The 15,701-nt window shown below is 40.2% G+C and overlaps 1 protein-coding gene across 12 annotated transcripts in view; it reads left to right on the top strand.

The window, feature by feature from the left end:
* Positions 1-15,701, top strand: part of MECOM (MDS1 and EVI1 complex locus) — a 606,212-nt gene that overhangs the window by 528,135 nt on the left and 62,376 nt on the right. For 10 of the 12 annotated variants that reach the window (XM_061168278.1, XM_061168285.1, XM_061168277.1 and 7 more), the window contains one exon: positions 15,264-15,398. In XM_061168278.1, the coding sequence (XP_061024261.1) occupies positions 15,264-15,398 (135 nt within the window). Of the gene's footprint in view, positions 1-11,918; positions 12,379-12,520; positions 12,618-15,263; positions 15,399-15,701 lie in introns of those variants that run through there. The other 2 variants (XM_061168286.1, XM_061168287.1) reach the window with 2 other exon arrangements.

Here is a 15,701-nt window from a genome sequence, read left to right as displayed (position 1 = left end):
TGATCCACCACAACTTTCTGAATCCTGGTGAAACCATTACATCTGAGAAGTATGCTCAGCAAATTGATGAGATACACTGAAAAATTCAATGCCTGCAGCCAGCACTCGTCAACAGAATGGACCCAAATCTCCATGAAAAGACCCAACAGTATGTTCCACAAGCAATGCTTCAAAAGTTGAATGAATTGGGCTATGAACTTTTGCCTCATCTGCCATATTCACTTGACCTCTTGCCAACTGGCTACCACTTCGTCAAGCATCTTGACAAACTTTTGCAGGGAAAACACTTGCACAACCAGCATGAGACAGAGAAATGCTTTCCAAGAGTTCCTCGAATCCTGAAGCACAAATTTTTATGCTACAGGGATAAACAAACTTATTTCTTGTTGGCAAAAATGTGTTGATTTTAATAGTTCCTATTTTAGTTAATAAAGATGTGTTTAAGCCTAGTTATTATGATTTAAAATTCACAGTCCAAAGCCGCAATTATGTTTGCACCAACCTAATAAACTCTTAAAGCACTTACCATGTTGACATTCATTGTGAGGCTCCAAGAGGGAGCCTCTTAGAGTTCATTGTTGTTGCATAGAATAAGCCTCTTTGCCTTAGTTGACCAGTGAACACATTTTCAGGGAATAACTGGTAACAAGTCATGATGAGAAAATGCTGGTGTGAAGCATGTTTCATGCCATCAGACAGCTTTGTAAGTAGATCAGCAGATGACAGAAATATCCCAAATGACTGTGAATATGAAGACTGACTAGTGAATGATTTTCATAATGAATACTGTAAGGACTTCAAGAAAGGGAGCCTGGAGGGCTATGTATGAGCTCAATAAATAGAACTCTGACTTCTCTTTGATCTATTGTTTCATTTCAATATCTGTGAGTATCAGAGATAAGTAAAATGAAGTAAAATAAATGAACACAGTTATAAGAGCTTCTGTTCATCTCCCTGGTTGTTAACCAGAGTTCAAAATCTGAATAGAGGGAAGAATCAGACAATGGGCCTGAAAAGATAAACTTGGCATCCACTTATAGAGAATATTGCATTTTGAATTAAGAACTTTATTTTCTAGCAAATTAGGAACACTTAGAGTTTTTATTAGTGTGGTTTTTCTTTTTTTACCTTTTTTTTTTTAGGTAAAGCAAAACATTGTCATAACTCTGTTACTCAAGAAGACTAAGATTTGGTATAAAGATACCACAGAATTCAAGCCTAAAAAGATAAGGTCCTCCATCAAGGCAGTGCCCAGTGAGAAGGTGAGGGCCCTAGAGAAACAATTTAATGGTCAATGACTGCTCACTGGGGATAAGGAAAAGGAAGGCATGGCAGATATTGTCCAGGTTTGGTAACTATGTAAATAGCCAACTTGAATAACTGGTACAGAAACATCAACATGGGTGGGTAAGGGGAGCAATAAAGTGCTGCTCCTGGGAAGCAGCAGTGATGGAAATATCTATCTCTAGTTTCCCTAAAAGAGAATTACCAGTGTATTAATTGATTCCCATGGGGGAACAGTGGTAAACAGTCCAGTTTACATAGATATTAAATATAACGATGCCTGATACACTTGGTTGTCCTTGCAGCACAGTTCAAAGGTAGTTTAGCCTATTCTGCAAAGATGGTCCTCAAGATGTGAATATGAATGAAACTTGATTCCATCCTTAAGAATCTCACTATGCTGTGATCAGTTGTATCCAACTCTCTGCCACCCTATAGACTGTAGCCCACCCAGCTCCTCTGTCCATAGGATTTTCCAGGATAGAGTACTGGAGGGGGTTGGCATTTTCTACTCCAGTGGATCTTCGCAACTCAGAGATTAAACCTGCGTCTCCTGAGTCTCTCGCATTACAGGAAGATTCTTTACCTGCTGAGCTATAGAAAAAACAAGAGAGTTCCAGAAAAACATCTACTTCTGCTTTATTGACTATGCCAAAGACTTTGACTGTGTGGATCACAACAAACTGTGGAAAATTCTGAAAGAGATGGGAATACCAGACCACCTTACCAGCCTCCTGAGAAATCTGTATGCAGGTCAAGAAGCAACAGTTATAACTGGACATCCAACAATGGACTGGTTCCCAATTGGGAAAGGAGTACGTCAAGGCTGTATATTGTCACCCTGCTTATTCAGCTTATATGCATAGGACATCATGTGAAATGCTAGACTGGAGGAAGCACAAACTGGAATCAAGATTACTGGGAGAAATATCAATAACCTCAGATATGCAGATGAAACCACCCTTATGTTAGAAAGTGAAGAGGAGCTAAAGAGACTCTTGATGAAAGTAAAAGAGAGTGAAAAACCTGGCTTAAAACTCAGCATTCAAAAAACTAATTCTTGGCATCCTGTCCCATCTCTTCATGGCAAATAGATGGGGAAACAATGGAAACAGTGACAGACTGTATTTTCTTGGGCTCCAAAATCACTGCAGATGGTGATTGCAGCCATGAAATTGAGAGACTCTTGCTCCTTGGAGGAAAAGCTATGACCAACCTAGACAGCATATTAAAAAGCAGAGACATTACTTTACCAACAAAGGTCCATCTAGTCAAAGCTATGGTTTTTCCAGTAGTCATGTATGGATGTGAGAGTTGGACTATAAAGAAGACTGAGCACTGAAGAATTGATGCTTTTGAACTGTGGTGTTGGAGAAGACTCTTGAGAGTCCCTTGGACTGCAAGGAGATCCAACCAGTCCATCCTAAAGGAGATCAGTCCTGAATATTCACTGGAAGGACTGATGCTGAAGCTGAAACTCCAAAACTTTGGCCACATGATGTGAAGAACTGACTCATTTGAAAAGACCCTGATGCTGGGAAAGATTGAAAGCAGGAGGAGAAGGGGATGACAGAGGACGAGATGGTTGGATGGCATTACTGATTTGATGGACATGAAGGACATGATGGGTTGATGGACAGGGAAGCCTGGAATGCTGCAGTCCATGGGGTCACAAAGAGTCGGACAGGGTTGAATGACTGAATTGAACTGAAGTATCTTACAATGACCCTTTACAGAGGATCACTGATGATTTTAATAATGGATACAAAAGAGCATTACAGACACAACTGTTAAGTAAAGTTGAACTGCCTATCAACCAAGAGGGAAGCACGGATGTGTGTGTGTGTGTGTGTGGTGTTCAGCCGCTCAGTCATGTCTTACTCTGTGTGGCCTCATGGACTGTAGCCCGCCAGGTTCCTATGTCCATAGAATTTTCCAAGCAAGAATACTGGAATGGGTTGCCAGTTCCTCCTTCAAGGGATCTTCCCAACCCAGGGATTGAACCCAAGTCTCTTGGGTCTCCTGAATTGACAGGTGGATTCTTTACCACTACTACCACCTGGAAAGCCCTGAGAAGCACAGATAATTAGGGATAAAAGATAAAAAGGTCAAACCTAGTTGGTAGGGATCGGTGGGCACAGAAAAAGAGGTGACTTTGAAGGATAGATAAGATTTCATCCAAGATAATGAAGGTAAAATAAATTATATTCTAAGGACCATTAATGATTATAATTACAATTACACTAGTAATACCAGTAATAATAACAGCTATTTCTATTGAACATATGCTATGTGCCATGCATGACTTTAAGTAATTTACATATATTACCTCATTTCATTTTCAAAAAATAGAATGAGTTTATACTGAATTGTGAGGCAACTGAAACCCACTGAAGAATTTTGAGCAGAGGAATGAGTAATAGCTGATGCTTGGAAAAATTAACAATGTTGAGCATAAACTGATGGGTGGGTGAGTGATGGTCATAATGGGAAGTCATTGTGATAATTCAGACTAGGCGGTAACAAGCATCCATGCTAAGCATACAAACTACATAGGAATGAAAACCAAGGACCCGATACATTTTGTCAACAAACACCTACTGAATATCTACTGCATTATGTTAATTCAGTTCAGTTCAGTTCCGTTGCTCAGTCGTGTCTGACTCTTTGTGACCCCATGTATTGCAGCATGCCAGGCTTCCCTGTCCATCACCAACTCCTGGAGCCTACTCAAACTCTTGTCCATCGCATCGGTGAGGCCATCCAACCATCTCATCCTCTGTTGTCCCCTACTCCTCCTGCCCTCAATCTTTCCCAGCATCAACGTCTTTTCCCATGAATTGGTTCTTTGCATCAGGTGGCCAAACTATAGGAGTTTCAGCTTCAGCATCAGTCCTTCCAGTGAATATTCAGGACTGATTTCCTTCAGGATGGACTGGTTGGATCTCCTTGCAGTCCAAGGGACTCTCAAGAGTCTTCTCCAACACCACAGTTCAAAAGCATCAATTCTTCAGCACTCAGCTTTCTTTATAGTCCAACTCTCACATCCATACATGACTACTGGAAAAACCATAGCTTTGACTAGATGGACCTTTGTTGGCAAAGTAATGTCTCTGCTTTTTATCATGCTGTCTAGGTTGGTCATAACTTTTCTTCCAAGGAGCAAACGTCTTTAAATTTCATGGCTGCAGTCACCATCTGCAGTGATTTTGGAGCCCAAAAACATAAAGCCTGTCACTATTTCCATTGTTTTCCCATCTATTTGCCATGAAGTGATGGGACTGTATGCCCTGATCTTAGTTTTCTGAATGTTGAGTTTTAAGTCAGCTTTTTGACTGTTCTCTTTCACTTTCATCAAGAGGCTCTTTAGTTCTTTTTCGCTTTCTGCCATAAGGGTGGTGTCATCTGTATATCTGAGGTTATTGATATTTCTCCTGGCAATCTTGATGGTATTATGTTAGAGGCAGAGGCATTATGTTTGGCTCTGGGCAACAAAGACAAATAAGAGAAACACAATTCCTGCCCTCCTGGCACTTAAAGTTCCCCATAGGACACTGTAGAGAATACATTCCCCAGCCTCAATAACAAATATTGACTGAAAAATAGTCTTGGTGTGTGTATGTGTGTGTGTGTGTGTGTGTGTGTGTGTGTGTGTGTGTGTGCGCGTGTGCGCGCGCGCGCATACCTGGCCTTCTACCCCAGTTTTTAGAGCTCTTGGATCTCAATGATATTTCACCTCTGTCTCTGAATTCTCCCTCTTACTGATTGGCAGAGAACACAGTGGGTGGGACAGAGCAAACCCAGCTGCAAGCCAGACAGAGACGGACATCTTTGGGGGTAGCACAGCTTGAGAGAAAAAAAACATTTTTCTTAAAATTCTTCTCTCCATAGGTCAGGGTAAGGATTAGGGCAACTGACATTGGAATGGAAGTAAGAGGATAGAAAAATACTTATAGTTTTCTGTTCCTTAAAGTATAAGCCAGACCATCTTCCTCATTGTGTGTGGATGTAAATCTAGTCTAACCCATTACACAAACACAAAAACTGTGAAACTCAGTGTTTTGACCTGTTCCCATGAACTCAGAGCAGTTCGCACTCATATTACCCAATTTATCTTCCCAACACTCTTAGTAGGCTGATGTTATGAAACTTTCATAGAAACCAACTCAAAGGTTAAGTGACTTACCCAAAGACACACAGCTAGGAGAAGAAACGGGAGTAGAGAAAGGTCTTCCAACTCACTTTTCCCACAATATTATTGGTCTAAAAGCACTCTGAATGGTGCTTCTAGAGCCTCAGGAAAGAAGCTGACCCTGGATTTATTACATAATGTGCTAAATGCTATTTTGAAAGATTGACTTAATTTAAATTGATAAAATAATAAAATATGAAAGCCTAATGGTTGAGGTTAATTCCAAAAGCCTTAATTTAGTACCTTAATTCTTTGGTCTAAAGTTAGGAAGTATGAGGGATTTGGCTTTTTGAGACTAATTATAACCAAGATAGTAATTTTTGTTCAGTGATCTAAAAATGCTTATTATCTGAACAACCAGATTGATGTGTTATGTTTTACTATGAATATTATTTCTCAGTTTTATGAATATGTTTACTCATCATTTTTTTTCTTCAATGTATCTTTTAATGTATATGCATCATTGCATTAAACAGCTCAGCTTTGGGGGAATAAGAAAGAGAAAAATAACGATATTGTGTCTCTTCTTCTCTATCAAAATTTTACTTCAACATATTTTATCAAAGTTTTTATTTTATCACAGTGTTTTCATTTAAACTTGGTAAAAATTTTTTGTTGTTGTGCTTTTGCCACAAAATAACCACTCAGCATAATAGCTTAGGACAGAAATACATCAAAACAGCGCAACAAAAAATATTTTAAAATGGCAACCTTAATTGGAGTTTCAGAAATAAATCTCTGAGTGTAATAATTTATTCACTAGAGCTGTTGTCTCAGCAAAGTATTTCATCTTAGTTTCTGAAGAGTTGCTAGTCATTAGTAAATATATTTAAAGTTGAAGCCAAAAAAAAGATCACATTTATTCTGGCCCAGCTATATTTATGAGATACTCAATGGTTAAGAGCATCATCTGCATTTTTAAAAGATCAAATAGGCGATTATGTTTGTGTAGTTAATTAATGAAAAGGGAAGTAGGTAATGATTCACTCTGAAAACTTTTCTATCACCGTATCTGGGATCCCATGCTGGAAGGACAATAACGGGGTGCTAATTCTGAACGCACACAGGGGCGTCCGACAAAGACACAGAGATTTGTAGGAAATCAACCCTCCAGCAGTCCTGGCAAGCCAGACTGACCCTAGCAAATGAAAATAATCAAAAGTAATTAGAAGCGTGCTGGACTACTCCTCAGAGAGCCGGGCGGGAGAGTAAACATGCCTGAATCCTTGAGCCACTGCAAAGGCCCATGTCTGAGCTGTTAGGTGCCCTGACCTTGTCCACATAAAGATGTGATTTATGAAGTGCAGGGCACAGCAGCAGGGCTTCTGTCTTCTCCTGGAGAACCAAATTACTGAGGTGGAGATTAACATGCTTTCAGTCGGGCCCATTTCCAGACCAAGGGAAATTTTTTATTTACATTTTTTTTACCTTTAATTTCCTCTTTTCTTTTCTTTCTTTCTTTCTTTCTTTTTTTTAAACAGTTCCCCCACCCGTATAGATTAAAAAGAAAAAAATCAGACAAAGGTCATCAAAAGGAACCAGAAATCTCTCTCCCTAGCAGTGGTGATAATGTATGTTGGTGATCCGACATTCAGACATTCAGAGCTCTTTTTGTTTGTAAATTCTTATTGTGCACCACTCTTGCTGTATCTACCTACCCAGCATCACAGAATTCACTTTCAGGTTTAGGGAGTCAAGCTTGTGGACTACTCTGATTAAAACGTATAAATTAAAATTAAACAAAATATTCTCTTTGATTCCACGGCTTTCCAATCCAGTTTGTCTTGTCTAAACATGTTTCATTACAAGGTTTACCTATTAAATGAAAAGATTTGAGAGAAAAAATTGTCAGTGGTCAAGAATTTGGGGCAAGGAAAGAAGAGAGGCAAATTGGAGCTTCTGTATTGGGAGAAATATTTATATGTAAATTAGTGGGAAGTCTCTTGAGTCCTAAAGATGCACTTGTATTTTTTTTCTTATCTTTGTCTCAGTTAAGTTAGGTAAGATTTTACAAAATCCTATTCTGACATGGAAAAGAAAGCATTGATTTTCTTTTTAAACACACATCAATATCCAGACATGAAGCTAATTTAATTAGCAAGCAGTTATTGTTCAGCCAAATGTCAATTTCTCAGATTATTTCATGCTTCTTGACGTGAACTGTATGCAGCAGGATTTAACAGGATCTCCATGAATGAAACTGCACTTGAGCAATGTAAAAATGCACTTGTATGTTCTTGAAAAGCTTAAAAAAAGAAAAAAAAAAAAAAACAGTGTTAAAACAAAAATGTCAGGCTTGGAGTTCAGTGTATATTTAGCCTCCTCAAGAAAGCCAAAACTGCAGAATTAAGGGAACTCTACTTAGGCTGAGGTTATAAAGTGCCTTCCTCTATAAACTAAAAACATAATGTCAGGGTGAATGGGAACATACTTTATTAACTTTATGGTATTGAAAACTGCCAGCAAGTTGTCTTGTTTTTAAATATTGTCCTCTGCAGAGTGTTACAGGGCTGTTTGTCCACAGGAAGCCTATTAAAAGTGGACAGTGCAGTCATTTCATCTGGCTTTGGCTGGACTGCTTTTCTTTCCTTTAATGATGTGCTGGAATGTACCATGCCCATAGGGTCTCCATTAGCAGAACTTTTACTTCAGGGACAACCATGAAGTTTAAGGCTTAAAAGAGGCATCAGCTTACAGTCTTGTGGGAATCACTTGAATACTGGAGCACTAACTTCTTACTGCTTTAACTAATATATTACTTATTTTAAATAAACAGTTACACAATGAAGGCAGAGCCAGTGGCCTTATTGGCAATCTTTGAATCTTTTCAAGATTCTGCAGTCCACGCAGATGGGGGGAGGAAGGAAGGGGCCTGAGGAGGGTTTATGCCCTTTTCAGACCAGGAAGAAAACACACTAACCTCTCCCACGCCAACCCTTCCATCAGCCAAAGGTGGATCTTTGCAGCTCCCAGAAAATCTATCAAGTCACACTCCAACCTCGTATCTTCCAATGCCTTTTCCCTGGTAAACAACAATTAACAGAACAGGGCAGAAAAATCAATCAGTCTTTTTGGGAAAACGTTCTGAAAATATGATTCTTTTTTAAAAGCATTGCAGACAAGTCATTCTATGTGTGACAAATCACTCCCTGCTTTTAAGCTGTACATTTGTTGTATGTTCTATTATGTCCCCTTAATATTTAGATCATCTGTGCTGATACATGTTTGCAAATTAAAGCTGGTTTGAGATTATAGTAAAACCATTATTTTTAATAGCCCATTTCAAGGGCAACGCTAAACACTGCAGAACCCGCATGTTACTGATTACCGCTGAGCAGACAGCAGCTTTTGCAGATTAATTTGTAACTGGGAACTACTGTAAACAGATTTCACCAGAAATCCCAAGGAATCAAGGAAATTGGTGGTGGTATTTGTCTCCTTATATTTATTTATTGTTTTAGAAACCTCCTGATGGAGAGCGAGTTAACGGGGAGAAAAGCAAGCCCCCCTGAGAAAACCTTTTCCTCCCGGCCCTCCGGCTCCTCTCTCTCCAGGTCACTTCTGATCAGGAGAGGCAGGACGGGGTCTTCTCCTAAAGGGTTATTACTGAAATAGCCAGAGGCTCCTTTCATGAGAATTAAGGCTCTTCTAGTTACTCTCGCATTTCAGGACCCCATTTTTAAACTTCAAGTTGTGTCGTCAGGAAAAAGCGAGGTGATTGCCTTTCCGTGAAGGTATTATAATCAGAGGGGAGGGGTGGGTGGGGGAAGGAAAGAGAGAAGTAAAATTGAGATTTGATGTTTGCCCAGGCCTTTCAGTCTTTCTCACAAGTTATTCAGTGGAGAACAAGACTGATGATGATATTAATAAAATAATAATGATGAGGTTAAATAATCGCCTAACTCTCTAGATCAATCTTTCAAGGACTCAGAGAGAAAGTGTTAACTCTTTTGGCTTTGTCTGGGGAAGCGAATTTGATGCACAGAAATAGCCTTAGCTCAAGTTGGTGTCTGCCGGTCTGGACTGCAGGGTGCATCGGTACGGGCTTGAGGCTCCGGAAGGCTTGGGATCGCGCGCGAGGCGGAGGGCAGAGCCCAGCTGCCCGCGCCCGGCGGTCGGCAGTCGGTTCACCTGGGTGGCTGGAGGCCGCAGGCGCCGCGACTTAATCCGGGTCACAGCGCCATCTACCGGCGGGCTGACGCATCTGCAAGTACCCAGACCTTGAAAGTCGCCCCGCCTCCCCCACCCGAACCCAATATAAGGGGAAAAACTCGGAGGCCCTTTCCACGAAATCCTAATTTAGCCAGGAGCTGCCACTGATTCCATACGAACTTTTGTTTATCCACCACCATTTCCTCCTTTTCAGAGCAGCTTTGTAAAGGGCAAGGGGGCGGGGGCCAGAGGCTAGGGCGGGGGTCTGGGGCGTTGAGCTCTCTCAGACCCCCTGATCAGGCCGCACTGTCTGAAGCAATCGGTTCCCCAGATTACTTGTATTTAATACACAATGCATCATAAAACAAATCCCTCATCCTGACAGGAAGAAAATAGAACAGCTCATAGCTCGAGCCGGTCCAATTTATGGCTAAATTAAAAAAAAAAAAAAAGTCTCCTACAATGGGCAAGTTGAGGAAGGGCAGGAAATCAATGGCAGCAAACCGGGAGCTCTTAAAGGTTCTCAAGCGCCGAACTCTATGGGAATATCTGACCGGGTTTTAGGTTATTTACAAAGGATTTTTCCTGTCCTACCTACCACTGCTGTGCGATTTTCCCTCAAACAATGGCCATTATCTGAAATAACAGTTCAATGTCACAGATAACAGGCCACCGAAACGAATTAGTCACCACTTCATGTCATTTTCTCCCCCTCCCCACATCCCTCCCTTTTGTTACTATTTTTGTTTTTAAATCAGCATTTTGGGGAAATATAGATCGACTAGATTTACACGTCTATTTGCACTTAGAGAAAACAAAAAGGGACTTGCACCGTCTCTCCGTGTGCAGATGAAGTGGAACATAAATGCGCTTTCCATCCTCTCTCTTCACCCCGCCCCCTCAAGTATCCCTTGACTCGCTTACTTTGCTTAACTTTCCATTGTTGGGCTAAGTTGGATTTTGCCCATTTGTTTTTATGAATGGAGTTTGTGATAAAAAAGCGTTTATTTTCATTTAACCGGTGGATTTCACTAAAATGTATAAGCTTGGCTAAAGTAAATCCATAGACACTTTTATTTGCCATGCATTCCCTATAGTCTTTCTTCCAGTGTTGTTTCTGGAATGTGTTGATAAAAACAGAACATATATATTAGAAAATCATTAATCACCGGGTATTACTTGTCCCCTCAAACAACATTCATGGGGTTAAAAGTTAAAAAATAATCTGAGTTATCAAAATTTCTTAATTCCACTTTGGGGCGTTCATGATGTTTTAGTTAATGTATTAAAGAATATGACAAAAACTCACGAAACAATCCTCAACCTCTCTCGGCCCAGAATAAGCTATCTGGGGAGGTTATATGCAAATAATGTTTCGGATTTTTAAAGTCCTTCTGAGAAAAATATGATTTAAAAAGTAGCGTGCTCTTCTGCTAACCTGGAGGGAATAGAGTACGAATTTCAATGATAATAATAAATACTTAGCAAAAAACCTGGAAACGTCTTTCCCAACTTTTGAGGCTACTGTTTCCTGAGAATTTCTAAACTAATGATATTTAGCATGAGCCACAGTCTCTTTCTTTAAACCTCATCTTCACCCCCTCCAGCAACCCACCCCCATTCTCGGGAGCGCACACCCTCACACCCCGAAAACATTTTTCCACCCCATCACTCCCATCCCCCCATACACACACACACACACACACACACACACACACACACACACACACACACACACACACACTTACACTTGTGCTTTCAGGACACCTAAACAGAGGATATTTCCCTGGGGAAAGAAATCCTGCCTGGCGAGATCTCCCCATTGGTTGTTTACCCGGAGAAATCTACATGTTTAAGGGGGATGGTGCATCCGTAATCAGTCTAACCCTATAGGACTGAGTCTTAGCGACCTTTTTGTGACCTCTCCCGCCAGAGGAGGCTGCTGTCACTTTAAAAATTTACTGAAAGAGGAGCCCGTCTGGCTTCCGATCACTCTGGGGCGGCGGGAGATAGCTCCCTTTCTCCCTCGCCCCGGGTTCTTTCTGGATGGCCGAGCAGATCCTCTTTAAAGAGACAGTTCATGAAATAGAAACCCGGCGGCTGAGCTAGGAGTTGCGAAAGGGGACGATCCCGTGAGGGTCTACGACCAGGAAAGGCGCAGCGGAGGATCAGAAAGGGGGCTAGAGCTCCCCTCGCCTCCCCAGGCCCCCCACCTTTTCAAACTCTCCTCCTCCTGCCTGTATCTCTCCCCACCCCCCCACCCCTTTGGAACCGGGAGAGAGAAGTGGAAGAAGTTTTAGTGGGTTTCAGATAACTTTCATTACACATCGGGCTGATAAGAGCAAGAGAAAGTGAGAAAAGAGGGAGGTGATGTGAACCAGAAGGAATACCTCGGAGCTCATTTAGGAAGGGGGAAAAAAGCCAAAACACACCAAACTCGGGTCACCCAGACAAGCTGAGACTTCATTTCTGGTCTTAAAAATACACTGTTGGCGGACAATAAATCTGAAACGCGTGGTCCTGGCGAGCAGATCCTAGAGACGGACAAAGTTATCAAAGACCATTCGGAAATCGAGACTCGAGGCTGGTTTTTTTTTTTTTTTTTTTTTTTTTAAACCTCTCGAAATGTGGCTCGGGATCGTATGAAAGGATTTTCGTGCAGGAAAGCTGGGGGCTGCCGATTATTTTGTTTGTTTTAATTCTTCTGTGATTGCCTTTTATTGCTGAGTTGAGGCCATAGAAATCTTAAGGTAAGAGAACTCACTTAAAAAAAGTCTTGGCGATGTGCATAGTTTGTTACTTGGGACAGTTTCCTGCCTTGGCACCCCTTCTCCGGGGCGCCCCCCGCCCCCCAGGCTTCTTTTCCTACTTGCCCGCTGTCTCGCGGAGCCCTGTGCTTATCTACGTTGCCGGGACTGCCGATTTCCTTGTTCCTTCTGTGCACCGGTGCGGTCTGGACGCGTCTCCGGGGTGGGTCGTCCGGCCTTCGGTGGGTCTCTCTGCCGGCTGTCGGCCCTCCTTTCCTCGCGCTCTTCTCCTCTTTCCCCTCCCTCCGTGTGTCTGTCCGTCGGTATCAGGGACGCAGAAGGTGGGGTTGCCAAAATCTGAATTCCTGGCACCGGCCACGCGACTTTGGAGCCGCTTTCGGCCGAGTTCCACCTTGCCAAGTAACAGCTTTGCTGTCCAACATCGTGTGGTGCTTCGCGAGAAAGTCACATTCGGACCCTTTGGCTAGGTTGTGGGGATTTTTTTTTTTTTTTTCTTTCGCTGTTGGTTTTTTGAAAGGGCCTTTCTCTAAAGTCCACCTAAAGGGAATTCTTTTTTTTTTTTTTTTTTTAAGCTATCTTTGGAACTTGACAGCTTTTAAAAACACAGGAGTGTGTTAGATGAAATGACGGAAGATGTGTTGTTACTTTATTTTATTCAAGATTTCCGAGACGATTAAGACATTTGGGAGACAAATGCAGTTCTGTTAGCAAATCAAAAGCGAATAATTCACCCGGGGTCGGGGGCGGGGTGGGGGGGGGAAAGGTTTCTGGAGAAAGTTAAGCTTTTGTCTTGGGGCAAGAATACAGGGAGTAAGAAAGTTAATATGTTGGTGAAATATTTGAATAATCATATTACATATATGTAAAAAGACATTCTTTGGAAATGAACCTGTTTTTAAATTAATTTCACTGTTGACAGTGGCAATGGCAATAATGTTAACACGGAGTAAAATTACACCTAGTATTTTTATGTGCAGTATATGCAATACTTAACTCTCTGCCCTCGCAAAAAGGGAATGCTGGAGAGCTAGGGGGATAGATGATTTTTGACTTTGAAATTAACAAGTTTTCCACGTCTTTCTGCAAATATGAAATGGAACTGGTGTTGCATTTCACTGACTTCACCCTATTTCCTTCATTAAATATTTCTCTAGTGTGTCAGTAGAACCGCTTTTATTTTTTCCTCCCGCTAGTGAAGAAAATAAACAACAAAGATCAACCAGAAATCAAACAAACCAAAAAACAAAACAACAACCCCAACCTTTTACTATTTTAAAGTGTGTATTGCTGTTGTTATTTATAATACTTCCAGACATCTGAGGAGAGGGTGAATCTCAAGTTGCCATTTAAGCTGCTCAGCATTGAGAGTTGAAGAAAACAGCTTAAAGTTTGTAATTTTATCAATGAGAAATTGTTCAAATCTGTTCTCACTAGAGAGGCTATTTAATATAGATTTTGTGTTGTTCTTAGTGTGAAAGGTGTCCTTGAAAAAGACTTGATGTGTGTGGATGTGTGTGTGTGTGTGTGTGTGTAGCAATTATTACTCCTATCTTATGTTTCAATTTTTCTTTTTAAAATTATGGGACTACTTACTGCCCTTTAATTGCCTCATGGCCAAAGGCATATTCATAATGCCTCTTGACTAGGGCCCTCAGAGCACTGGGCTTCTTGAAGTTTGTGGTGAGTTAACCACTTGAATCTGTAACTGAGTGATTACCTGAATTCTGTGCAAAATTGCTTTTGGTCTATACACACCAGAGTTTAGTTTTAACTTTTACAGGTATAGATACAGCAGAGTTCTGAGGGGGAGGGGGTTATTTAATTCATCAATTAATGTTCTGGACTATAGTGTTTAGTCTTTGATAGGAAACGTCCTCAGGTTTGGGTTAACTGATTGACATTAACATTACCAGACTTTCTAGTTATTCACCATCAGGTCAACAACTCTGCAGCTTTTAATATTGGTGTTTAACAACATTGCTGCTAGTGAATCTGAATAGCCTCCTTTAAGTAGACACAACTTTAAAAATGGACATTTCCCATTTCAGTTTTAGTTTAATAGGTATCCTGAGTAGTAATTAATATTTAACATAGGTCAAATGTAAAATTTCATGAAAAATAACAATACATAACCATATATAATGATGGCAATTTATTACAATATTTGTATATATTTTTTACTTGTTCACAAGCCAGTTTTGGTGTTTAACTTACAAAACATTAAACTGAAATATGCATTGGCATAGGGTACCTAAAACTTTAGGTTGACATATTTTGCACAAGTGTTTACCAATTATTTATTTTCATTTGTTTTTCTTTGGTCAGTAGCATCAATGAGACAGATCTTACTCTCTTCTTCAGATAAGGGTGTGATTTGTTTCATTGTAGTGCAATACAAACTAAAAAGGAATTTGACAATATTTAGATTAAAGTTTTAAATTGCATTAAAGTACAAAAATGTGAAAGTATATGCTTACAAGGGAAGACTATCTTAACATAAAATATTGACTTCTACAGTTTAGAAATATTATGCTAATATATGGTGTTCAATATTTTTTTTTGTAAAAATCACGTTGGACAAAATAGCACTCTTTTATGCAAAATAAGGAATCTGACATTTTTGAAACCAATTGATCAGTTTCTGTAGTAATTTACAATTGCTTTGTTCCTTTAAAAGCAGTACCACTGCCACTTCTAAGATAACTTACTATTATTCCTTCTGTATTAATGTGCATGATGTCTGACTTCTTTCCTCATAAGGATTCGAAGTAGGAAACATACATTTGAATAAAATATTTTCAAGCAATTAATTATTCTAATGAATGAACTGATATAGAAATCGATTGTTCTCATCTTCTTCTTTCTAGATCTTAGATGAGTTTTGCAATGTGAAGTTCTGCATAGATGCTAGTCAACCAGATGTAGGAAGCTGGCTCAAGTACATCAGGTTCGCTGGCTGTTATGATCAGCACAACCTCGTTGCATGCCAGATAAATGATCAGGTATGTTGTAAAGATTTTCTTGTCTTTCTTGGAGAGCACTAAAGTATCAGTGAAGCCTGAAGAATAAAAATAACAGTGAGTTGCAGTAGACCCTTGTGGCCTGTTTTTTGATATGGTGAAAGGTAATGCCCAAATATAAGATGCAGAATAAAGTAATTTTCAGTATTACTTTCTTTCAGTACTTCTTTTTTGGGTAGTTTCTTTACTTTGTGCTAGTAAAACTTCAGAAATGCTCTAGTCGTCTGTGTATGACTGAATGATTTAAAAACTGAATACTACTTATTAATAGTTATTCTTTACCAG

The sequence above is a fragment of the Dama dama genome, chromosome 19, assembly GCF_033118175.1.
Source record: "Dama dama isolate Ldn47 chromosome 19, ASM3311817v1, whole genome shotgun sequence".
Classification (NCBI taxonomy): Eukaryota; Metazoa; Chordata; class Mammalia; order Artiodactyla; family Cervidae; genus Dama; species Dama dama.
Note: the sequence above shows the minus strand (reverse complement) of the source record. Positions and strands in the feature narration are given on the sequence as shown.